This window comes from Caloenas nicobarica, chromosome 2 (genome assembly GCF_036013445.1).
Source record: "Caloenas nicobarica isolate bCalNic1 chromosome 2, bCalNic1.hap1, whole genome shotgun sequence".
Lineage (NCBI taxonomy): Eukaryota > Metazoa > Chordata > Aves > Columbiformes > Columbidae > Caloenas > Caloenas nicobarica.
Window position 1 is genome coordinate 117,556,952 of NC_088246.1, and position 27,526 is coordinate 117,584,477.

The 27,526-nt window shown below is 40.8% G+C and overlaps 1 protein-coding gene across 2 annotated transcripts in view; it reads right to left on the reverse strand.

Moving 5' to 3' along the window:
• The window catches only part of CHST9 (carbohydrate sulfotransferase 9), a 95,274-nt gene that overhangs the window by 9,301 nt on the left and 58,447 nt on the right, over positions 1-27,526 (reverse strand). Inside the window, exons 1-2 of one of the 2 annotated variants that reach the window (XM_065629142.1) lie at positions 12,273-12,357; positions 12,003-12,028 (exon numbers count right to left, since the gene is read on the reverse strand). In XM_065629142.1, coding sequence (XP_065485214.1) covers positions 12,003-12,028; positions 12,273-12,342 — 96 coding nt within the window. In that variant the 5' untranslated portion in view covers positions 12,343-12,357. Of the gene's footprint in view, positions 1-12,002; positions 12,029-12,272; positions 12,358-27,526 lie in introns of those variants that run through there. The other variant, XM_065629141.1, reaches the window with a different exon arrangement.

Here is a 27,526-nt window from a genome sequence, read left to right on the forward strand (position 1 = left end):
AGTAATCGCCATATATTACATAGTGGTCTCTGAGTTCATTAAATAATGTTAATGTGCCTATTTTTTTCATAACTTAAAACGCAGAAGCAAGTCAAATAATCTAAACTGTTTGCTCTGCTGACAAAGGCAATTCTCAAAATCATTACTTCCAAGTACATGGTAATTCATACACATTGTCATTTTATGAAGAAGAAAATAAATAATGCCTCTTGCATGTTCACAACTCAAGCCAGGCAGGTATTTTTGGGCACATTTCATATTTTAAACAACATTTGTTTTCCTCCCTAAAGACAAGGGCCAATGCCTGAGGCTAGACACCAACATCCTTTTATCCATAGGTATTAGGGACCATGTCCTGACACTTGCTGATCAACACCCACACTGCACAAGGGACACCCGGTCCCCATTGCCCCATATGAGCAGATGTATTTCCTGGTAGGGTGATCTAACTGCTCAGCTTTAACCCTGAAGGTTAGCTTATGCTGGAAGCTGAGGCTGAAACCCTGGTTCTCCTTTTCCAGGGAACGCTGTAACTACCAGACATCAGACAAGTCTCTCTCTCTCCCTAGTTCACTTTTATATACAGGATGGATATAACATGGGCCTTACAGTCAGCAGAAAATGTAGGCCTGAACCACCTTAGGTGCAGGAAGAAAATGAACTTGGACTTTCCTATCTCAGGCAATCAATGACTTCGTATTCACAGAGATCCAAACATCATGTTAAGAAGACCACTGACATACCTGTACCTCATGCAATCCAACCTGGCAGGTATGAGATTTCTCAGTGAGATGGCCATTTTTCAGTTTCCATTACACTGAGATAAGAAGTGTCTGGGCTGGATCAGTCCTGCCAACACTGGGGCACACCTGTACCCACAGAGGAACAAGCTTATGAGGCTCAGCTGTCTCCTCTGAGAGGTGATGAATGAGCAAATGTTTCCATGGATCTGGACTTGAGTTGAATTTAGGCACTTTGGTTTCCTTCCAGACCTGCCCCACCCTGAACTGCAATAGCTACTGAAACAGTTTCTTAGATGTTTGTTCTGAGCGGCCAAATGTGGAGTTTGCATGCCTATTAAGATATTTGGAATAAAAATGAGGAAACAATGTGATTGTAAGCCCAAAACGCTTCAAGTTGGGTACCTAATCCTTCCCCCAATTACTTTAAAGGAATTATTTCAGCTGCAAACATCAAGCTGCAAACAAGCTGTTCAACAAAAAGTTCTTACAAGTGGTAACCTAATTTAAGAGGGGTTTCAATCATGTTTCCCCATCCCGTCTCTCCCTGGCCAGCACTTCCAGTTCTTGCCCGTACTCAAATGGCAGCAGTGGGCAAAGTGGTGGCTCAACACCTGCATTCGTGCTCACTGGGCAGCCCTCTGCTCTCTCCTGAAATCGATACAGAGCTAGGATACCATCGACTGCCTTTTGCCCAGTGAGGACAAAGTTTTCCCTCTGACTAGCCACCACCCTTCACATTCCTGAGCTCTTCTCTTATAACTGCGTCAAATTTCGCTAAAATTGGCCTGGGTTTCAAATGTAACTGCAGGAGGACTGAGAGGGAGGTGGGCTGGCAGCGTGACACGTCTCCCTAGGGCACCCAGGGCATTTACAAACAGCGAAATGTAAAAATGAATAAACAACTGTACTCCTTCCCCACAAAACTCACCATCCCCTTTGAGGAGAAAGGCCTTAATGTAATGCTGTGCTTCTGCATATGTAGCAGTATTTCTCACATTAGTGGCTGTCATAAGATCCACAGGGATTTTTTTTGCTGGTAAACAAAATCCATTTCTATCTTGTCTGTAGATAAACACACTTATCTTCCAGCATAAACGAGACATCTTGCTCTTTTAGAAATGGTAAGAAAAGTTTCAAATGAAACTAGGTACAGATGAAGAATATTAATGTATATTCAGGCATGAAGAATTCAATTTCACCCAAATTGCTTTGAAAGAGGCAGTCAGGTCTCTAAAGGTCTCAAAGCATTTTTCTTTCAATCACAATTAGCATTTAATTCAAATTAGATGACTTTATTGGTAAATAAAAATAAATAGAAATGCATAATGCACTCTAGGTTAACAAATATCTCAAATCTGTGTTTGCCTACATTCATACACTTCTAAACAAATTCATGAGTTCAATTTTGCAAAGAAAATATTAGTACTTGAGAATGCATTACACTCATGAATTACTGTGGGACAAAATAGGCTGTGAATTTACAAAGGAGATTATCTACTGCACACTCCTTCCTCTCACTGACTGAAAGGTACTACACTGTTTCCACTGAAGGGGTCTACCTCATGTTTATCATTTAAGAGAAAATACCCTAGTGTATTCCGTAGCAGGTTTTTTTTTTGGTTGTGGGTTTTTTGTTTGTTTGTTTGTTTTAAAATAACTATCTACTTGGCATGCATTAATCTGCAAGCAGCGCCACAGATGATCAGTGTACCATGCAAACACAAGTTCAAGCACCATCCCTCCTTGAAGCAGAGGAATGATGAGAAAGAATGGCGCTGTGGTTAATGGCAGGCACACCGGCCAGAACCACAGTGTTTGGTTTTGTAACTTTGAGCAAGTCCCTTGACCTTCACACTTCATTTTTCCATGTCTGCAAAACAAGGAAAGATAATAATTGCCTACCCCATGCAAATACTGTGATTCCTAATTTCTGATTAACACCAGTAAAAAACGCTTGCCATTTCACAGAGCGAGAAGGGACACTCAGAAAGCTGAGAGTCAGGATTGAAACCCAACTTCCCAGCCTGCACTGCCTTGCATTGCTCAAACCTCATGCCATTTCTTTCAATACTTCTTTTGAACATTCAGTCTTAATCTGTTGGGTACTCTAATCCTTGTTTTTTCACAAGAAGAATAATTCTTTATAAAATGGAAGATATTTTTATCTACACACACTGCAAATATACTCATGTCTACACAGCCTGAGAAATGTCTTCCTCCAAAAGGATACTGAAAATTTTCTCAAATAAAAGTGTCTGCTGGTCTGATTTGAATAACACTTCCTCCTGTATTTTTCTGAGATTCACCATCTTGGTACTATATATTATTTCATCAGTGAAGGACTGTTGTGTTATCTGAACATGAAGGGGGCAGAGGATGGTATCAGGAGCAGCCCTGATCACCTGGAAGAAAGAAAATGTTTTGTGTAGGGCAAACCTGAACAATTTTTCCTGTCCTATTTTCCTACATGATCGGGTATCACATAATGAATTATAAAATAAATTTAAAAATATAGAACTTCTGCTTACTGGTAAACAGAACGTACAGTGGGAATAGGAGAGATCTCATAGTCAACCCGACAGGGCTCAGAGGTGCCCACCTCATGCATATGCATGTAAACAATTGAGTACCTGCAGAACAGCATGATAAGAGAAGCTCTCATACCTTTCCTAGGAAACCAGCATGGCTGGGTGCCTCTCTGCAGTGCCTGTACACTATTGCACCCTGGACACGGAGCAAATAGGAGGAATTGAAGGTCTGTGTGAAGTCTCAGTGGGATCAGAGGGACGCATTGGGGCAGCTCACAGGGCCGGAGAGTTGCCATGGATGGATGCATGCCCCACAGGAAGAGCAGGCTGGGACAGCAAGGCAGGAAGTCACCCTTTCAGTGAGGGAGCAGTGGGGACACATGGAGCTCTGCCCTTGGGCAGATGAGAGTCAGTGGAGAGTTGTGGGTCACGACTTGAGGGCAGACCACCATGACTAATACTGTGGTGGCTGGCTGTGACAGATGCCCTGATAAGGAAGAAGTAGTAGATGAGGTCTTCTGTGGACAACTGGAAGAAGCCTTACATTTGCAGACTCTGGTCTTTACAGGGGAATATCTCCTGGAGGAGCAGCAGAGCAGGGTACAAGCAATCCAGGTTTGGGGAGTGCATTGATGATAAATTCCTCACAAAAAGAGGCAACAATGAGAGGTTGGCTGCTGGACCTCACACTTACAAACATGGAAGGACTGGGTGGAGATGTGAAGCTCAGGGTGATGGCAGTTGCCATGAGATGGTGGAGTTAAGGATCCTGAAAAGAGGGAACAAGGCAAAAAGCAGAATCACAACCCTGGGCTTCAGGAGAGTAGGATGTTCAGGGACCTGCTTAGAGGAAAGCCACAAGGTATGATCCTGGACAGGAGAGGGGTTCAGGACATCTAGGTCCTCCAAACTCAAGAATGGTTCATCCCCATGAGGAAGAGATCAAGCAAAGGTAAAGGGAGTCTGCACGTGTAGAAAAAGAGCTTTCGAAAAAAAAAAAAAAACAACATAAAAAGGAAGCATACAAGAGGTGGAAGCTGGGACAGGTGACTTGGAGAAACATAGTGACATGGTCTGAGTGTGAAGGTTAGGAAAGCCAAAACCCACCTGGTAGGGATGTGAAAGGCAACAAAAAAGGCTTCCACAGGTCTATTTACATCAAAAGGAAGACTAGGGCAAATGTGGGCCCACAGTCAAATGGGGTAGGGACCTGGTGATAGATGACAGGGAAAAGGCTGAGATACTTCAAGCCTTCATTCACTTGGTCTTACTAGTAAGACTGGACTTCAGCAATCCCATGCCTCTGAGACCTATGGGGAAGTCTAGAGCACGGAAGACTTCCCATGGTGGAGGATCAGGTTAGAGAATATTTAAACAAACTGGACGTAAACAAGTCCATAGGACCTGATGAGATGCACCCATGAGTGCTGAGGGAGCTGGAGAATGTCACTGTGGGCTTGTTCTTGATTATCTCTGAAAGATTGTGGTGATGGCAGAAGGTTCCTGAGGACTGGAAGAAAGCAAATGTTCCTCGTATCTTCAAAGAGGGCTAGTAGGAGGATCAGGAAAACTACAGGCTGGCCAGCTTCACCTCAATTCCTGGGAGCATGACAGAGCAGGGGATTATTCCTCCCCAGGTGCATTGCACTTTGCTGAACTTCATGAGGTTCCTGGCTGTCAATTTCTCCACCTTGTTGAGGTCCCTCTGAATGGTGGTACACCCATCTGGTGTCTCAACCACTGCTCTCAGTTTTGTATCCTCTGACAACTTGCCGAGGGTACAATCTGTCCCATCATCCTGGTACATAATGAAGTTAAACAGTATTTTATTCAACGGTGATCCCTGGGGTACTCCACTGGTGACTGGTCTCCAGATGGACTTTGTGCTGCAAAGATTTATGAAGGGGAAATCATGCCTGACCAGTCTGATAGTCCTGTATGATGAGATGACTGGCTCAGTGGGTGAGAGTACTGGATGTTTATCTCAAATTCAGTAAGGCTTTTGGCACTGTCTCCCATAACGTTCTCATGAATCACAGGCTAGATAAACATTCAGCGGGTTCTACTGAAAAGTGGCTGAACTCCTTAGGCTCAAATCGTTGTGCACAAAATCCAGCTGGAGGCCAATTGCTAGTGCCCCAGGGTCAATGATGGGTCCAAAACGGTTTCACATCTTCATTACAGACCTGGATGATGGGACAGAGTGTACCCTCACCAAGTTTGCAGACAATACAAAACTGGGAGGAGTGGCAACACCAGAGGGTTGTGCTGTCATTTAGAGGGACCTCAACAGACTTGAGAAATGGATAAATTGGAACTTCATGAAATCTGACAAAGAGGAATGCAAAATCCTGCACCTAGGCAAGAACGACCCCAGGCATCAGTACCGGCTGGGGGCTGGACATCCAGAAAGCACCTCTGTAGGGAGGGACCTGAGGGTCCTGGAGAGCAAGCTGACTGTGACCCAGTAATGTGCCCTCATGGCAAAGAAGGCCAACAGCATCCTTGGCTGCATTAGGCAGAGCAGGTTAGGAGAGGCAATCCTTTACCTTTGCTTGGCCCTGATGAGACTCTGGTCAGTGCTGTGTCCAGTTCTGGGCTTCCAGTGTACACAGGGACATGGACACACTGGAGTGAGTCCAGTTAAGGGCCATAGAGATATTTGAGGGATAGGAGTATTTGACATACAAGTAGTAGCTAAGAGAGCTGGTACTGCTCAGCCTGGAGAAGCAAAGGCTCAGGGGGATCTTATCACCATGTATAAATACCTGATGGAAGTGGGGAGGAGTAAAGAAGACAGAGTCTCCTCTCAGCAGTGTCCAGTGACAGGACAAGAGGCAGTTGGCACTAACTGAAACACAAAGAATTCCATCTAAATATAAGAGAATACTTTTCTACTGTGCAAGTACTGAGCACTGGCACAGGTTGCCCAGAGGTTATGGTTACCCCATTGGTATGGGGTTATGGGTTACCCCATTCTTGGAGGTACTCAAAATCCAGCTGGACATGATCCTGAGCAACCTGGTCTTGCTGACCGCGCTTTGAGTAAGGGGGTTAGACAAGGTGATCACCAGAGATGCCTTCCAACCTCAGCCATTGTATGATTCTACGAAACACATTAAAGTGAAATAATAGTTCAGATTTTCAAACTCCTAATTTTTGGGGAACAAAGCAAGTAACACTGAGGAATATGACCTAAACTGGGAAAACAGGAGCAAGGGACACACCTATTAGATAACCTCAAGGTAGCAGCACTGGGAAGCCAGGATAGATGGACCAACCTTTTCCTAGCTAGGTCTTGTGAGAGGCTGAAGGATACAGAGGAGAGTACTGAAGTAAACTACAGCAGCACACAAAGGAGATTGGACTAAATCATGAAGTTTAGTCTCGTATTGATCTAGTTTTGTTATGCCATGTGAATACCTGAAGCATCCTTCAAGTGTGTGCAACAAACTTACGTTGACATTCAATAGACATTAGAGTTTTATTTCACCTCTTTACTTTGATAGATGATGTATACATACTAACAGTTGTTCTGGTTTCATCTGGGACAGAGTTAATTTTCTTTCTAGTAGATGGTGTAGTACTGTGTTTTGGATTTAGTGTGAGAAGGATGTTGATAATACACTTATGTTCTGGTTGTTGCCAAGCAATATTTATATCAAGTCAAAGACTTTTCAGTGAGAAGGCTGCAGGTGTACAAGAAGATGGGAGGGGGCACAGCCAGGACAGCTGACCCAGACTGACCAAACGGATATTCCATACCATATGGCATCATGCTAATTATATATTTTAGGGAAATAAGAAGGAAGGGGGGACTTCCTGAGTTACAGTATTTGTCTTCCCAAGTAACCATTACCCATGATGGAGCCCTGCTGTCCTGGAGGTGGCTGAACACCTGCCTGCCCATGGGAAGTGGTGAATGAATCACTTGTTTTGCTTTGCTTGCTTGCATGGCTTTTGCTTTACGTGTTACACTGCCTTTATCTCAACCCACAAGTTTTCTCACTTTTTTTCTTCTGATTCTCTCCCTCATCCCACCAGGGGAAAGTGAGTGAGCAGCTGTGTTGTGCTTAGTTGTCAGCTGGGGTTAAAGCATAACAGTCCTTTTTGGTGCCTAACATGGGGCTCAAAAGGTTTGAGATAATGACAGGTTTGATTGGAATATGCTAGATCATATTTGTAGCTGTTAATCAGCAAACTTCTGTACTTGCCATGGGGCTTGCTTGCCTGACTGTAAATTAGAAGTCTTGTGCTCGTTAGTGGCTGCTTTTTGCTTTTGCTGCTTGCTATACTGCTTATCATCTCACTCTGCTGTGCCTGGGAACATTTTGATAACAGCAACAGCCATGCACCTGGGCTGGCAGATGGCCAGGGCATCGCTGCCGTTTCTGTGCTGCTGTACTGGACAGGCTGGAACTCCAATGTGAACTCGAGTCAAAACAACTCTGCAGACATCAAGGTCAGTGAAGAAGGAGGGGGAGGAGGTGCTTCAGGCACCAGAGCAGAGATTCCCCTGTAGCTTGTGGTGAAGACCACGATAAGGCCACCTGTCACCCTGCAGCCCATGGAGATCCATGGTGGAGCAGAGATCCACCTGCAGTCCCTGGAGGACCCAACGCCAGAGCAGGCGAGTGTTTGAAGGAGGCTGTGACTTCATGGGAAGCCTGCCCTTCCCCCATGGAAGGGACACACACTGAACCAGTTTGGGAAAAACTGCAGCCTGTGGGAAGGGCTCATGCTGGAGAAGTTCATGGAGGACTGTCTCCTGTGGGATGGACCCCATGTTGGAGCAGGGGAGGAGTGTGAGTAGTCCTCCCCCTGAGAAGGAAAGACCAGTAGAGACAACGTATGATGAACTGACCACAAACTCCATTCCTCATCCCTCTGCATTGCTCAGGGTGGCAGGGAGGAGGTAGAGAAATCTGGTAGAGTTAAACCCACAATTTGAGTTGCATGTTATAGGAATTACTATAGCAGGAACCCCATGCTGCTAGCCAGGCTAGGAGCAAGAGGAGTTCATTGCAATGTTAAACACTATAACCTGGCCCACAGGGACCAGGAGTGGAAACTGTAACGGAAATACTTTTAAATTACTGCAACCCATGATTTGAGTTGCCTGTTAAAAGAATCGCCATAGCAGGAATCACCTGAACTAATGGAGGACAAGCCTTACAAGAACTAGTGCAAGTGCAGCAGTGACCTGACCTGAGCTGGCTTTGGTGCCAAATAACACCACACAACACACCACTTCTCAATGTACATTTTACAGACATTTCACAAGGGTGGTCCTAGACTCTTTGCTTGTGTGCATAGCTTTTGCTTTAGCTATTAAACTGTCTTTATCTCAACCCACGAGTTTTCTCACTTTTCCTCTTCTGATTCTCTTTCCCAGCCCACTGCGGAGGAGTGAGCAAGCAGCTGCGTGGTGCTTAGTCACAGGATGGGGTTGAACCACGACACAGTACACTGGAGCCACAGTTACTCCTGGTCCAAGCCTAGCTTTAGCAAGTACCTTGCTTCATCACAATTCTTTCTTCATTACTGTTTCCCCAACCCCATGTTCAGAAAGGGAAATACTCCCTACTAGAAATGTTAAAAGACTAAGAGATGGATATGCTACTGCAAGAGAGACTGCCTTGAGCAAAGAACTCCTCAGGAACAAAACAGTGGGAAAGATACTGTGGAGCACTCTCACCAGCCGCCTGACCCAACCTACAGCTTCATTGCAGAAGGGATACGTCAAGTCTGACTGTGAAAAAAACTTCAGCTTCAAAACTGAGAGTCCTTCAGAGCTTCTGAGAGGCATTGGGCAAAACCACATGTAGGAATATACATTAATACCACAACACAGACAAATCTGAGCGGTAAGGAAGAAACATAAAGGATTGCCTTCAGACACATTTTGATTGTTGGTCTGCAATGTGTTTTTTAGCCAAGACTGTTACACAGTTAGAAGCACAAATTTTGTTCTTGTTTCCTTGTGTTTCCCTTAGCAGTAGTTAACATGCTACAGCTAATGAGGCTGTACATTGGTGCCAAGATTTACCCTGAGTTTGCAAGGGTAGTTAAAACCAGGCATTGAAAAGCAGAGTGCATACCGTTTCTGGATCTCTCTGCTCAGACTGAGAGATGACTGTTGGTGTTAAAGGAACAGGCATACCTATATACATAAATGACAAAAAAGGTGCTGAAGGAAAACCAGCAAATGCCTTATGATCAAAGGGAAAAAGAGCCAGTGGAGATGATAACTGTAGTCAAAGGTTTTTGGAAGCAGATACTACCCTAGTGTTTTATCTATGCCATATTTCACTAAACTTTCCTTAAGCTTTAGAAAGAGCCAAGAACCACGCAGAAACAACGGTAGTCTTCAAGATGTGAGAGGTCCCAAATCTCCACAGGGAGTGAGGAGTTTACCTAGCAGGAGATCATCAGGACAGCAACTTTATCGTTTATCCATCCCCTATCTGTTTCACTCACCTCTCAACAAGACATTTCCTGCCTCTGTCAAGTTGTAACATCATTCATCTTCTCTAGAGTCACTTCTCCCTCACTTAAATTTCTGGCAGCCATTTTAACTGGGTGTTGTTGAACTGACTTAAAGGGGACTAGAAGATCTTAAGCCAGATAAGTATCTTATCCTGCATATAAAATTTCAAGTTCAGTATCAAAAATAAAGAGAATCCTTCTAAGGCAGATATCCCATTAGGACCAACCTCAGGTTAAATATTTTTATTGAAGTAATATTACTACAAATCAAATATGCAGTACCTCTGCAATTCTGCCCCAAAGTATGGACTTGAAAATGAAATTGATTTCTAATTTGAAACTTTCTTCATTCTCTTGGAAGTCCAAAGGAAGTTAGGATGGAATGGGACATCACGAGCTCCACTAGTATCCATTTAAAAGTGAGTGTCCACAATTTGTCCCCAAATCAACTTTTTAGAGCTTTATTTAGATACACCCTTCACATATCAAGACAACAGAGTTTTCCTGCAAAACTAGACGTTCTTGACTTAACTGCACAGAGACAGAGCAGGTGAGCAGTTCGAGGAGGGCAAAACAGTGGCATGTGGGAAAAGACCAAGACTGGATACACACCATCTAATCCACCTTTTGCAACTGTGACAAATGTCCTTTTTATCACAATACACTATTCCTCAGAAAAGGGCAATATCATCCACAGAGCTGATTTTGTCACATAGAAAATGTGCAGAATTAGGTCTCAAATAAACCATTCATAGCCCTGTCAACATGGCCTCAAGTGGTGTTTTAAAAATACAACTGCCCCCCCTTCTGGCCAACAAGGATTCCCAAAAGTGGTTTTGCAAGACATTTGAGGCTAATTTTCAAATACAGTTTAGGTTTAAAAAGTTAACTAGGCTTGTTTTAGGATATAAACTCTCAGTCAAAGCACAAAACTTCCATTAAGTTTGAAAACATTTTTACGCTTTTTTTAGAAAAAGTGAAGATTTTCCTTTGCTTATGTAATGCCATATTCTGGGCTATATACGTTCACCCGTCAATTACTGAAGATGATGGGAAGGTTGTAACAACTCTGACGGAAAAAAAATTGTGTCTCTTATTCAGTGTCTCAGGAACAGGCTTCCCATAAGCTTTCAGACTCACAAGAGCTTACTTGGTCAGGAGTGGTGCCAGCTCAGGCCACTGGAAAGTGACACTGTGACATGTGCGCTGTGGTCTGCCACGGCAGGGGAAATGCTGTCAGACCCAAACCAGCTTGTGCACAGCTGCCTTAGGTGGTCAGTCACTTGGTGGGTTAGTGCTCCATCTAGATGACTAGTTCACAGATAACAGTGATGTAAAGACACCAATGCCTCAATTTATAGCTTGGAAGGAGGACTGCTTAAGGGAGGGTAATTGATGAAATACAAACACTTCCATAGTGGCTTTTTAAGTGACTTTTCAAAATAAACTTCACTAATCATCCAGCTACTCATTTATATACCATCTGGATAACAGAATTCAGTAAGAGGACAATATTCCGAGAATGGAGAGCAACACAACAGTTCTGTATAAGTCAAGTCCTTTCAATTTAGAAGAGCAGATAATTTATGAAAGCAAACTCTGGGTTTCCTCCTCTCTTTCTGTTTAGGGGAAATTTATATTTCAATATAGTGCCTATATCCTTTTCCTGATGCTGAAATGCTAAATAGCAATATATAAAGGTTATTTTCTAAATAGTTGCTCCTAACTACAGTAACAAACACAAGATAGAAAACGCCTCTACAAGCAATGTAAACTCATGGCACAAATGAAAACCTAAACAACATTGAAAGACACTGTTTACATACACCGTGCACATATTTCCAATGTATATACCAATAGTTTTCTGTTTTATAAAAGGAACACTAGCATACAGGAGAAATATTACTATCTTTTAAGAAAAACTCATAATTCTGTGCTACAACATTTGATACCAGTGAACAAATTACCTCTAGGCTTTGTCCCCACCATCAACACATTGAGAAATAGATGCATGAAGTTGCTTAAATTGCAAATCTTAGATTTAAATCAAAATGATGGCTACTCTTGTGAATTCAACACATCTGCAGAGCCAGGCATTTGTCTGATAAGTTGTCCTTAACATGTCTATATAGCTAATATTAGCTTGTCCTGTGAAGTTCTCTTATTTGTAATCGTGAAAATCCTTCTATAGGAAAAATTAAGTAACAAAAGTATGAAAATGTCAAAATACGTGATTAATTACCTGTTGTTGCAATTTTTCTTCAGACTCTGAAAAAGAAAGAAAATAATTGGTTTGTACATATTTTAATGAATATCATCATGTACATACAGAACACAAACCTGTTAATTTGGTAAAAACCTAAAAATCTTATAATTAAGAAATAGAGTTTAACATATTAAAATGACGTGAAACATCAAAATGAAAATCCACCTAAAGTGAAAGAAAATGCAAGTTCCTCTTAATCAAGGTGTCATAAAAAGTGGATTGAGACAGGTAACCAGTCTTGCTAACCTGGCACCCCACAAGGATCTATAACATTCAAAGTGAAGACAACAAATTTCAAGTAAGTACTACGAAGCATCTTAATGTTGTGGGAGGTACTGCTGCACTTAGATGCCTGAGAGACTGGTAGCATCCAACTCAGGATTTGACCACTGGAGTAGAAAAGCAGCTTCTGCTGTTAACCTAAAATAAAATTACATGCCTGTGTCATGACTGAGGTTAGGAACCAGTTGGCTCGAGGGAGAAATTCTATCCTGATAATATCCACAAAATGGCAAGTTGAATTATGGCCTTGCTTCTCTATTCTGGCTGCCTTCTGCAGCGTCCTTCAGTGTGCTCCTGAAGGATCAAAGCCTAGACAGAACACTGCTTTTCTGCAGCCATCTGGGACCCTAGCAGCAATGATACCTCAAACCTATTCTTTCCTTTTAGACCAAAAGGGACAGTAATTTTGCCTTTTTTACTGTTCCCATGCACTAGTTGTCAAAAGGGCAGCTGGTATCAATTACCCTCCCTTTGCTACTGGAGACCATACACATGTATTGGGAAAAGTCAGGAATTTCACACTTGCCTATCCAGTACCCAGAAGTTTTTTTTTTTTTTAAGTGACACTATTTACAGCCTGTCAGTATCACTACTAACTGTCAGGGGAATCTGCTGAGCATGGTTGGCTGCCATCTCCAACACTGGAAGTGATACTCCGTTTCAACAGAATTTTTTCATACTGATACGTGTGGCACAAGATAGAATTTTTTAAATGAAGTGAAAATATTTTAAGTGTTAAAATACAGTATAAAGACTCTGTCAACGAAATGAAAATGATCTTCTGAGAATGTCTCCAAGAATACTCATCTTCGTGAGGAAAGCACTATAGATAATTCAAATAAAGATAATCACTGTAGGCTAGAGTATAAGATTGTATCTTATGATAATTATTTCCTGCATGCTTGTGTTGTGTTTTTGTTTGCTAAATATAAAAATTATGCTTTTTTGGTTTAAAAAACCCAACTATCATTTAAGGGAGACTTCTCAAAATGTATTACCTTGTTCACTGAGTTCATCTTTGGGACAAATAGAATTTATTCTTGTAACAAATATTTTAACCAAATAGATTGTTGGTAATAGAAGATTAAAGGAGTACGTGCTTGCTAGGAAAGCAGAGTATTTGAAATCTCTGGTTAGATCAACACTGTTTTGCTCAAAGGTTTGTGGACTTTGAATACTGATGGTTTCCTGTTTCCCAGTACATTTGTTTTTAGGCTATTTTGATTCACTTTAAAGGAATTTTAATAACTTTCTGTTGACAGCATGGACAGCTGGTCTTGAGAATTAGTGAAAATTCACTTGCTGACTGAGGAAGGAAGTGACATCAATGAGTTTCTAAAGTCAGCCCAGGGGGAAAAGTGTGCTCCACCAGAGTAGCCTTTCATGCCATTGTATTTCCAGTGATGCCTCAAGATGCAAATTGCATTATCGAAGTTGTGGTTTCTACCTCAGACAAATATAAAAATTAACAGAAATACTGGGAAAGACCTTTGTGGCCATTCCTGACACTGCTAAGGAAAAGGCGAAGAAAAACTTATGGTAGTTCTTTCTCATTCACTCCTTGTTCACGCTTTTGGTGATTTAAATACTATAGTACCAAAAAAAAAGCCAGATGCAGAAGTGCCTGTATGATATACCAGTAATGATGACATGGGTTAAACAGGACAGAGACTGACTAGGCTGTTAAGGATAGATGAGAGATCAAATTCAAGGTCACCAGCAAATTGAATACTGCGTTCTCCATTTATTCGCTAGATGATACTTGTCCTCATCACAGAATAACTACGTGAATTTGACACAGTCAGCAGTTGTGCTCAGAAAAGGCCAAGGTCTGTAATAACAGAGATGTTGCAAATTGGGGTGAAAATATATTGGCACCATTATATGGGGAAGCCTGCAAAATCCTAGTATGTACTGTACTTTTGTTTTAAGCAGAAAAGCTACAAAAAGTAGTGAAAAACATGAACACGTGAAACACCTCCTTTCTTAGCCTGAATAGAATAGTCACTTGAATTTCCCTCTTCCTCACTATTATTAGATCATCATTAAGTTAAAAAGGGAAGTTATTTCAAAAACAACCATTATGAAATAAAATGAAATAAATGAAATAAAAATTCTCTCCAGAATTCAGCTTTAAAAAAGAAATTGTTTTAAAAGGCACTAGAATGTTACACCATGACAATACCTACAGCACTGAAAGGAGGGTTCTATCTGATGGCTAACAGCATAGCGGTAGAAGGCTTCATCATTTAAAGTAACCAGAATTTTTTTTTTTGTCCTGTCTTTCTTTTTTTTTTAAATCCCCCAAGTTCTCTTACAGTGATTAGTCCCTAAACTGTGTTTTATTTATGGCACTCTTAATTTCAAAAAGGATGCTTCTGCTTAGGTGCCTTGTGATCCCTTGTGGTGACCAGCAGTGTTCACTAGAGGGATTCAAGAAGCACCATTAGAGAGAGCACTCCAAATTTAAAGAACCTAAGGCAACAGGACACTGATAAAAACAGAACTGTGAGAACATGTCAGACAGTCCCACAGGCAACACCCATATTAGTCTCATGAAATACAGGTAATTCTTAAGACTTATGAGAAGTTTAATTACTGGTAGACCTACACATGCTAAATTCAAAATTTATGACAGCTTTTTCCATAGCCACTGCAATGAGGTAGCAGCTTATGCAAGATGAATGGACACATGAAGCGTGAACATCAAACTAATTGGGAAATTTAACCTGCCATCTGGAAATTTATATGGAAGCTGCCCAGCAGGTAGCTGGTATAGTCCAAGAGACATATCTTCTGTGACTCAGACTGCAGGTGAATGGCTTGCTCTTCTCCTATATTTCTCCTGAAACTTCCTTTTTCTACCTGTCGCCTGGCAAACTGCTCCTAAATGGGCTCAATGGTGCCATCTTACCAGCCTTGAAAACGCAAGCAAATCAGAAGGCTTTAATCATATAAAACTGCACTTTACTGATACTTTGAGTCAAGAGATGCATTTACCAGTACAAACTACAATTCTTCTTTGCCGAGGCTCTGCTCTGCTGCTGCTCTGAGGTTAAACTGGTGCAACTGGATTCCAATGATGGTTTTGCATCAGGACTGGAGAAACAGGCCTCCCCCAATTCATTTTTAGTGATATTCTTTCGTCTCTCCAGATGCAAAAAGAGTAAAACAATACCCTTATATGGTCTTGGATGGTTGAGATAAATGGCCTTCTTGGGATGACCTCGAGCTATATCACTTTATAAAAAAAATATGTCAGCAAACTTTCTTTAAAAGAATTCTCTGTATTTTCATATGCTAATTAGTATACTAATTCCTGTTTCCAGGGCAAGTTGGGTTTTTCAAATTTTTGTGCTTCCTTGTTCTTATTATAAGGAGAATTACCTTACTGAGAGGAATAACATATTTTTTCACAGAATCGCACAGAATCTAATATAACTGACCACTGCAGGACGTAAGAGTGCGCCACTATTGATGCTGTCATGAGGAACTGCAACACCAACCCTTCAGCCTTACGCACACAAGCTAAACAGAGAACAACACGTAATTATGCACACTATGCCCTGCTTACCCCCATACTTCGGAATGTGATATTTGTGCAGGTTTACAGATTAAACTGCTGTAATTCCTTTTAATGTTAAACTACTTTCAGCTCAAATATAATTAACATCACCAGGTACAAAAGATTCAGACTGGAAACCTGGGTACACTGCAACAGAACAAATAACAGCTTGATGCTGTTTCTTATGTTCAAATAGTTGGATACACTAAGGATTTTGACAGCATGTTTTTTCCCTAAGTATGTAGCAAAAACAAAAAAAAAGGTTTCATTTCAAAAGGCAAAAGACTACTACTGCATTTAATTAGAGTGTAAAATCCCTTAAATACACAGATCTGCCAACTTATGTGACGTGACTGCTACAAGTCCTAGCAACAAAGGATTTTTTTTTTCTCCTAAAAATCAAATCCTAATTTATACTTCAAGCAATCACCATCAACATCAATAAAATGAAGGCTTTGGAATAAAAAGTTTGTTTCCTTAAGTCTTCAGATAATCCCACTAATATTTGTGGCATGGCAGCAAGGCAGGGGACAAACAGAGATTCCGGATCTGTCTCCTTGTTCCCAAGCGTCTGAGGGTTTCCAAGCAGACTGAGCAAAGTGCAGAGAACTCCTGGGGCAAACGGGACCCTCAGCCTTGCTCTGAAACAACTATATGCATAGTTTGAAACAGCCATATTCATGTAACTGCAAGTGGGAATGGCACTACTAGGAAATCAGTTTTGAAAAGGGAATTTGATATTCTAATATCAGTTTAATTTTATTTTTCCAGTTCATGACAGAAACACAGCTTTGGATTTTACTTTATTTTTCTAGACCTAAATAAACACATATGAGACCTATTCAGTTATGATCCACCCCACTTTCATTACTGGTTTCCTAAACTATAGGAGCAGATTCTTAGAAGTGTAAGGAAACCAAAGCACTTGTGCAGCAATTTCCCATGGCACCAGAGTATGAGGAAGAAACACACAGATTTGTTTTTCAGACTTATAAATGAGAAGGTGTTACACTAACAGATAAACTTCCATGAAAGCCTGTAACTTGGCAAACAAAGACTAAAATATTTAGAACAGAACCATACATTTCATATAAATTATCCACAGAATCTCTGAGATCTGTAGGCTACCCAGCTCCTGCAGATGTACATACCATTTTCCTCTTCCTTCTTACAAGGAATTCAGAAAACTGAAACTGTTTATTTATAGCATTGCCTTCAAAATCTAGTTTAGCTTACTTTTGCACCTTTGTGATAATTATGCAACTGAATATGATTACAGTGGCCTAAAACGTATTAATCACATCTTCACAGTATTGTATAATCCTTCTCCGTTGTCACAATGCCAACTCGTAAGTTGCCCTGGCAGCAGGAAACATAAAAAGGAACCCAAGTTGATATTGATTGAAGCAAATGAAGGAAAGTTGGCCATCTCAAAACACCAAAACTCTCACAGCATTCCAAGATTTCCCTAGCTAATTTTTTGTGATTACTTTTGATATGAAAACAGACCTTTAATTGTCAGTCTCTAATAAGGGTGCAGAACTGTTCCCTGGGAGGTTCAAAGGACCCTGGGAAACTAAACATTTACGAAAGCTCAAGTAGCCAAATGCCTTGTGTTGATTAACATACACCATTCAGTTTCCACCTGACAAAGTCATAACAAGGAGAAACCCCAAAGGAAAAAAAATTGAACTGACAAAGAAACATTAGTCTTAATAGGACTGAGGGCCTTCATTCATTAATTCTGTTGTGCGTAAAAAGGGGGAGGTGCAATTCGGATTCATTCCTGGATGAAATTCTGCATTGACTAACATTGTGTAACTGTACTTAGGCAAGGAGATGTTAGAATATAAGTTAATTAAAAATTAAAGTTTTACCTGCCCTCTGCCTCATCAGCATCCATAAATATTTTCAAATGAGACAGAATTGCCAGAATGCCCACTAACACAATTAGTGGGCAGGCTTGTTTGCCAGTTTTCTTCCAGAAGGTTGTACTTTCCTTATATAGTGTGCTGGTTTAACTGAAAATGAGTTAATTTTCTTCATGCAGTTAGAAATCTTTCTTTTTCATAGCTAACACGGTCATTATTTTGACTTAGTTTGAGAACAAGAAGGTAACGCTCCAGGATGAGTTTTTATTTGCTCTGGTCTGAGAGCCAAAGACATTCTGAGTGTTCTGCCCACAGGTGTGAGACAGCCAGGAAGGGGGGCATGGATGGAGCTTGACTGACAACCAGACTGATCAATAAGAGCGTTCCATCCCATTAGCATCATGCTTCATATTAAAGGAGAGTTGGGATCTTCCAGTCTCTCTCTTGTCTTCGCTCTTTTTGTCAGAGCCGGGGGAGTTCTGTTCAGGACTTTCATTAGTTTGGCCTTTTGCCTTTTTGCAGAGGCCTTTGGGCCTTTCTGCCTTTTTCCTCTTTTTTTCTCTCTCTGGGTTCAGTTGTTGGGACCAGGTGCTGTTTCCTGGGACTGACTGCTCAGTGCGGACAGAGCGTGTGAGAAATTGCATTGAATAACTTTTATTTTAAATTCTATTTCTATTTTTATACATATTTACTAGTAGTGTATTAGTATTTTGTTGTTTTATTAAACCGTGTTTATCTCAATCCAAGTTTCTCCCTTCCCTTTTGATTGTTTCCCCTATTTGGGGGCTAGGGTAGGGCGTGAGTGAGCGGCTATCATAGTTGTATTGCTAGCTCAGGTTAAACTTCTACCTTTGGGAAAAAGGAAAGCAAAAATTTGTCACCTTTTTCCTTTAAGGATAGAAGATTTGAGATAATGGAAATTTGCCAGACAGCATATTCCGTTTTAACATCAACACAATATTGATATCATGGTTTGGATGGTTTCCAGTTGAACGTCATGTATATTTTCAATGCCTAGTTGGCATTCACCCTGTATCTAACAATAAGAATAGTTTGTTTCAATTTTGTTTTACAGCTCACTATGCAACTGCTTTGGAATGCTTTTCCCTTTTATCCAACTACTTCATGACCTTTTCAGATTCCTGCTTTCTTAAGGAACTGAATACAGCAAATTGTGGATTCCTACTCATCTGCAATTAGGCAGGGAAACATCAGTTAATTATGGCTTAGCAGATGTATTTCCTCAAACTCTATCACAATGTGATCCAAATCCTAAGGTAGAAACTGCCTCAGTTCTCATACTGCAGGGGTCATTGCTTTTTCATTTGAAATCACATGGACCACTAGTCTCCACTTTCATGTTGCTAGTATGGTGCTTTATATTATGATCAACTAGAGGAAAGGTCAGCTACAGTGTTGAGCTCAATTACTTATGTGGTTGTCTTCCACAAAATAGGTTTCTGAGCTTCGACGCAAAAGAAGCTGTTTCCACCCATCCGCTCGTCCATTGCAGTTTCCTATATCAGAGTTCTTAGTATGTGCTAAATGAGGGATGGCTGACCCTGAAGGAAAGCTATCTGGTGTTTACTTTAAGAACAGCATGGTAAGAGCTGTCATGATGCAAAAAAAACCCATGGAGAGAAATCAGAGCTTCAATGTACATACTCCAACCCCACACAGAAGTTAAGCCATGGATATACAGCTACCTCTTTAATATACCCTGAAATGGTTTAGGCAGCTGAAGCTTTGGACTACACTCACAGTAGGGCTCAAACATTGCAGTAGTTTGGCTTTGGTTTTGGCTCCTGCTTGGTTTCTGTCCATATTAAGAACATATGGTTGCCCTCATACAGATGAGGAATGTGGCTGCAGTTGAAATTTGAGGTCAAATTAACCATGGCAAAGCCACATGGAGTCATGACCATCCAATCTGGCATATCCTAAAGAAGGTCGGATGTTGGTCTTTCACTTGTAGTGAAGATGAGTTTATATTCTATCCAGCTCTGAAGCACACTATCCCCATATAATCTTTATTAGAATACCCGGGAAATGACATATGAAGATGAAGGCACCAGTAGCAATGGGAAGCAGCACACAGGGTGCTAAAGGGTTATGCCCACAGAACCTGATTTTGACTCACCTGCTAGGACAACTACATCACAAACAGCTGAGCTATAAAGCTCCTCTGGTGCAAATTAGAAGCAGTGGTGTGTAAGATGACTATGAAGCAAGCCCAAATAGGGGTGGAAAAATCCAGCTTCTTGGCACTAATTCCAGAGTAGAGTCAAACAGTAAAGTCTCCATGGGAAGCCTTAGTCTACAGTTTCTGTATTTCAGAAATAAAAAGGAGATGAATTGTCTCTACAGCATAAGGCCAGGAAGTGACCAGTGGTGATGAGAGCAAATATTATTTCAATTTACTGCTCATTCTGAGTTATGCCTACATAAATAAACTTTACTTGCTTGAATCTGCCATGTTTCTTTGTTTAAGGTCTAAATGTGCCACTCTAAGGCTTGCTCTTAGCACATTGGCCTCAAATAACTTCAGGGAAGTTATTCCATTTGGAAGTAAAATATTCCCCAATGATAATGTGACACTAACAGAAAGACACCACTCACACTTACAAGGAAGATCACATGCACCAGAATCTGCAATTAATTCACCAGTAAACTGAGGAGTAAAAAGGAGAAAAAGAAAAGGTGAAACAGGAGCCCTTTGGAACAGAAACTTAGCAGCTGGAAAACTAAAAGAATTCTCAAAACAGGATAATTTTATAGTGAAAGAAACCTAGGAGAAAGGCAAAAAGAAACAAAGCTAGAACATAACCTTTCCTAATGCAGGGTTCTGAATTAAGACTGGTCAGATACAAAACAAAAACCTACAGCAATCAGTTGCTGCAGGGAATACAAAATTATCTACGTTTTGTATAACTAGAGCATGACCTTTCACGATCAACTCGTGCTTGAATTCAGCTGTAGTTATTGGAAGCCATTTGTAAAAGGTCATTCATGAACGAGAATGCACAAGGGTTCAGGTTTGTGCTACACGAAAAAGAAATTGGGGAGAGAGAAGGGGAGCTAAAAGCTCAACAACTGCTACAGATTTGGTTCTCAAATGGATTTGATTAGTTTGACAAGAGTATTTAATCTAAGTAGTCAGTTCTTGATATGTGAATTATTAGAGAATACACAGTTTTAATGTTTGCCACTGATGGATATGTTACTGAAATGTTACCAAAAGAGGTTATAGTATATTACCAAATAAGGCTACTTATTTGCTTATTGTAATCTGAGTCAATTTTTGATGTCTAGAGCACCATAAAACCTCTTCTTCCCACTGTTCCTCCATTCTAAGAAAATATTATGGACATTGAGCTTTTACTGTTATAAATAGTTAAGGTTCTCAGGTAAAGATGGGAGTTTATAGCCATACTAAACATCTATACCCATCTTTATGTATCCTCCACACTGACAAGGTAGTTGACAAGGGAAAAAAAAAAGGATACAGCAATTTATGGGTAGAAGTAAAAGAAAATTCATATAAGAGAGTAGTTATTTAATAAAGATCTTACAAGACCATCTCCCCAAAAATCAGCTCTGTAGGCCAGCCTGCAAATGATTCACCACTACTATATGAGATCACATTTAAGCTTTTACAAAAAGAATTCTTGCATACGTAACATCTTTAAAGCCAAACCTGCAGCTCAAGCTTGTAATCTGCCCTACCACTAACTTTGGCTAGACGACTAGCAATGGAGTGTATATTGTACATTCTGTGGCTAATTGTAACCACCTCCTTTGCTGCAGGTGGAACACACTGATGCTTCAAGCCTCACAAACAGCACCACACTCTGCTTTGGCAAGAGCCTTTTGCTTATTTTAGAAATGCCCGTTGTGCCTCTCTCCGTGTGCCATCCTTGCCGTGCCAACTTGGATACTGGCAGTGCTCGAAAGTGGAAAGCGGCAGGGGTGACAAAGCAAGTTCAGCTGGAGAAATCATTATGAGAACTGAACTCACATATGTCACTGAATACATGGTTAAATCTTACTTTTTAATTAAACGGAGACTGAAAATAACAGCAGCGAGGTGGTATCCAGCACCCAGAAACTGCAAAGTACCCCAGTGCCAAAAGCATAAATAATGCACTGTATCAATCTGGTCACTTGGGCAGAGACTAAGGAGACGTTCTCAGATACAGTGCACCTTCTTCATGCACGTGTCAAATGGGCTTTAAAGCCACACCTGCAGGTTTTGTACACACAAGCATTTTCTGCCCATGAAATATACTGCTGCTGCTTGCAAAGGACCACATGTACGTACCAAAAGCTGGTAGGTATGTACAATTTGCATCCATAAAACGTGCAGGTGCAGTTTTATGGAGACCTATGAGAAGAATGTGACCATAGAGCACACAACTACTATTTACATAGCAGCCTTCAGACAACAAGCTAAGTAACCCTCCTGTAGGATGTGTCATGCTAGGCACAGCAAGGGGAGGCAGAATTTACAGCTGAAATTGTAGCCATGTTCATGACTAGCAGACTGATTTAAGAGACAAACCTACCCAGTCCCAGTTTACAAACCATGAGTGTGTTCTAATACTGGCAGCGATGATGATACCCCGAACTGAGGGTAAGATTAACATGTCTTCTCCAAAGGTGAAAAAGGAATTCTGAGAGAGTCCTTAGTACCAAGTGATTAAAAATATTTTTTAATGACTGAAAAAAATGTACCATGTTTATTCTTCGCCAGTGAACTGTATCCTTTTTTAGACATTAAAAAATAATCCCGTGTGCCTGACATGAATCAGCATGTGAATTACTGACCAAGTTAGCTTCAGCAAGTACCAAGTGACATAGTCATAATATGATACCTTTATTCACATGTAAATTCTACTAGATTGAGCACTCAAGATGAAACATTTTTCTTCTGACAGGAGAATATATTCAGTATTGTATCTGATTATCAACAAAACTTTTTATTGACTTCTTGCTAAGTGCAGGGTCAAGATATTCACCTATTTCCACAGATTAAGAGAAAAAGGCATATTTCTGTTTCACTTATTATTAGTATTTATTCATAATGGACACAGTTCTTTATATAAAATCTAATTAAAGAATGTGAAAAGAAAGGCAAATTCTCATCTGATTAGAAAGTATTTTGGAATAAAGCCACACCAATTGCTATTACTTAAATAATTAGTGAAGAGTAAAAACCCAATTTGACAGGACTGAATTTCCTGCCTTCTGAGGGACCTAAAAAAGAAAATGTGATAACTGAGCATTCACCCCCCTGCAACTTTTAGGCATCACTAACATATTGACCTATTGCTATAATTAAAGTGATTTGTGTACTTTGGATTGTTTACAATATAAAGGCTAGGTCTAATTATTGCAAGCATATAAGAAGCAAATATTCAGGAAAATTGATCTTACATCTTGATTTTTCTGGAAAGGAGTGAAAGTAGTGGCCAGCATTTTTAAATGGGTGGTTAATTAGATGTACAGCCAGAGACTCTGGAATAGCAGAGATGCAAAAAGCTCAGAGTTTCAGATTTCTTCCATTCACACAAACATAGAAGTAATGTCCTCACTTTCAGCAATACCCTTTATCGCCATTGATTAAGGGTAACTAGCTCACAGGACCCCAGAAAAATGGAAACACAGCTGGTTGCTACTGTGTAACACCAAAGTTAAACATAGTAACAAACCCAGTGGAATAATGGAAGCTGCGTTTCTAGATCAGAGTAGAAAGCCATGCACACACAAAGAAAATAAATCATAAAGAAATCCCTCATTTTTAAATTCTCACTTCTGAGAAGAGGTTAGACCAATCCTATTAATAAAACATGGACTCATATTTCTGTGCTGGAAAACAAATGGCGTCACACAACCACCTACTCACGCTCTACACCCGAATAATCTTAGCTAAAAATACCACTTCAGACCAGCTACAGATACACAACTTTTTTTAGGGTTTGGTTTCATGATTGGCATAAGCTGCTCAGTGCCTGGCAAAAAGTGGACGGACCAGCTCTTGTGGCAGTTGTAGCGACCTGCTCTTCCTCCTCCCTTCTGCCAGCACCAGCACAGCTGCATTGCGAGGTCAAGACACATCAAAGTCCTGATTCAGCTAAAAATTCTCATCTTGCTTAGTAGCCTGATTTTCAGCCATATCAGCTCAGCTCAGACAAATCAACTGTGCAGGTGGAGATGGGTGGCTGGGGGCAAGGAGAAGTCCCCTTCTGGGGAAGCTCACATGCGGATCAGCATAAACCTGCTGTAAATCCACATCCCCAGAGCCCTCACCTGCTCAGCTGCTTCTGAACTGTCAGCACCAGAATACCAAGATTTGTCACAAATTACTGAATAATTCAGATGAGCCATAATAACAAGTCTCTTGACTGCCTGCTATTTTCTTGCTGGGCTTGCATTGTACAGGATTTTTTTTTTTTTTAATACTCTGATACATTGTCTATTTGGCTTTCCAAAAGGTATTTGATAATATCTCTTTCAGAAGATTTCTTAAGGAAATTTAACAAGCACAGAATTAGAGGGTACACCTTTGCGTGGATTTATCAAAGAAAATGTTTAAAACATAGGAAGCAGAGCACTAGAATGTGAGAGAGAACAGTCAGTTCTCACCATGGAAGAAAGTCACCAGTGGAGTCCTGCTCCCTCATGTTGAGGACTCATGCTCTTCAGCATGTTCTAAAGGGATCAGGCAGGGAGATGACAACATTTGCTGATGATATTAGTTTATTTGGGGTAGAAATGATGGAGGTTAAAGAGCTTTTTATAAGAGTAAGTTGGCAATGAAATGACATGTGAAGTGCCAGGAAACTTTTAGGGGAAGGCTTTAAACTTAAACTCAAAAGTGGTAGACTCAGCTCTGAGCTCATTGCTACTCAGGAACGAGGTCTTGGAGTGGTAAAACTCCAGCATGAATATAGTCTCTGTGCTCATAAGTCAGAAAAAGCAAGTTGAGGACTAGAGGGGAAACAAAAATAAACCATTGTGTTTTTGTATATACTCATACTTGCATCTTAAATATTATATGCAGTTCTGATCCTGCCACTCAGGTGGAGAACTAGAGGAGAACAAAGGTGGGTAAGGTGGTGGACTGAAAGTATAGACTGGCTTACAAGGAGCAACAGCTACGAAACCTGGCAAAGCAATGATCCAGAGGAGATGTGATAGAGATCTGTAAAATCATAAGTGACATGGAAGGGGTGAATCAGAACTGACTGTTCGCTGCCTCTTCTAACACAAGGCCAGGGGCATCAGATGAAGCAGGCAGATGGCAGGTTCAAAACAAACATGAGGAAGCAGCTCTTCACACAACTGGGAAAGGAAATTCGGGAACTCTTCGCCAGGGGATGTTACGGCTGCTAAAACTTCACATGGATTCAGGGGACAACTGAACAAGCTGAGAGACGGGAAATCCTTCGGGGGTTGGTAAGCAAACAGAAACTACCTCTGGAGCAGGAAGTCCCTGAAACACAAACTGCTGGAGCTTAGGAAAGTCATGTGAGGAGGCTTCATTTTGCTGCTATGATACTGAGCAAGAGGGAGCTCTGGCCTGATCCAGTATTGCTGCTGCTATGTGCAACATAAGACACCAAAAAAAACCAGATCCCAGTTTAAAATACTTCAGAGTCTGGACACCCAATAGGTAGGTCCAGTACAGCTTAATGACACAGCCCACTGGTGGCAGGCAGGCAAGGGAAGAGTAAAACTGTGTTCTTTACCTTGCACTGCTTTGAGCAGAAGGGATACATCAGACAAACAGTGAAATCATTCTCAGTTCTTGATGCCCAGGCATACAAAGTGTTTACTATTGTGTTCTCCACCACTCAGATCTTCTGCACATGTAAAAGCTGTCTTCAGGTCATGCTAACGACCCCTACACCCCAGAAGTGCTGAGCAGTGAATTAGCACCTCCAGGTGTCACAAATAAAGTGTTTCCCTTTCCTTGTTGTGTTTTCAGGGATCATGCTAGAGCAAGGTCTCAGGGCAATGCTCTTTTCTGATCCTATAGTTTTGTTGTCAGAGCAGATGTGGGAGACCTTAAACATGGTAAGGCATGTTTTCCTCCTTTGCTGAAGGGACATAGTGGTGTCCTGCTCTGTGGGGATGCCCTACATACCAGGGTGTCCTCACTTAGGATGCTGTTGACTTCCCCCATTGAGCTAAAACATGCACCTACAACCACAGGAGACTGACCAGCGCTTAGACAAAATCCGAAGGAAAAAGAAGAGACTTGCTGAATATTAAAAGTATTAGGTTCTGTGCGCAATGCTTTGGGATAAATAAACACAATGATCACAGCGACTTTCAAAGTTACCTAGAAAGTGTATTGAGAGCAAGGGATTGACCTGCAGTACCCGAAGCCACATGCTAACACCAGACCATTCTTCCATGCCACAGGCTGGAAATGCCAAGTGTTTAGCAGGTATTACAGGAATTTTTTACCCTTTGTCAATTTGCTGTTTTTCTGTTTTTGCTCCCTTGGAACTGTGCAAAAATCACTAGCAAAAAACAAATGAGCCTTTTAGAGAGCTAAGCTGTGTTGGATTTTTCTTCATAAAGCAGATATTAATTTAAAGAATACAAATAGCCCAACAACCATTAAAATGAACTCTTAAGCACAATTTCTAATTATACTGCATGGATTAAATACAGTTATATTTTAATTAAGGTTTGTTCATACAGTAGACCGCTTATGGCTTTTCTCCTTCTAGAGGAGGAAATGAATCTCTTCTTCTAGGGATTCATTTTCATGGCATATAATGCTTATAACTTTATTTATTTAAAAAATGAAAAACAAAATCTGCACAGAACACTGAACATCTCAGTTGTGTTAGGCAAAATCAGCTGTCAGCTTTAAAGTTCACCTGCATGGAACATCCCTAAGTCCATGCCTGTACTATTTTAATTGCTGATTCTTAAGTCCTACCAGAAGGCCCACTTTTAGTAGCTCTAGGTGTTAGAACTCCAACTGCTGAGTTGTGCTAATGGATTGTGTGAGGACTTCGAGCCTATTTTGATGTAAAAGCAGGTTACCTATAATCACAGCTGAAGACCAGTCAAGTGACTTGCCCAGTACCAGTACAATGAAGTTATCCTGAATGTTAGCACCTACTGCCCTCTACCTGCTTCACTTAAAATGCAGAAGCAGCAAAAACAGAGAAAACTTCACTCACCAATTTTTTAAATTCTCAGTCTTAATACATAGCTGACTATAACTGATTTCTAATATATATATTTTTTTTTTTTCAATTACAAGAGAAAGAAGCGTTATTCCCCTCTACAAGCTACATGAGGGAATGCCATTATGAAATGTGCAGATATTTATTTATTGCATAATTTTATTCTGTTTTTATAAATCCTACTTTTAAATTTCCCTTAACAACATTCAGTGGGACTGTGAATTCTGATGTCCACCTTATCTTTCCAGGAAATGTGGTGGGAGCTGCACTGCAGCAAAGTTCATCATGACAGATAGAGAAAAAAGAATTTCAGCTTGTAAATCTTTGTCCTGCAATACGATCTGTGCACTGAAACACTTATACAGGCCATCTGAGCACCTGGCACATACTACAAAAGGACAGACTTTGATGTCTGCACAGATGAGACTTCAGTATAAAGGACAAAGTTCCTATAAGCTGTAGCAGGTAGCCAGTACCATGAGTGGGGACCCAGAAAAAGTTTGTCTCTATAGTCTTGACCTGCCATCCAGCCTAAACGATGCTACTATAATTTGCAGTTTTCATGTCTGA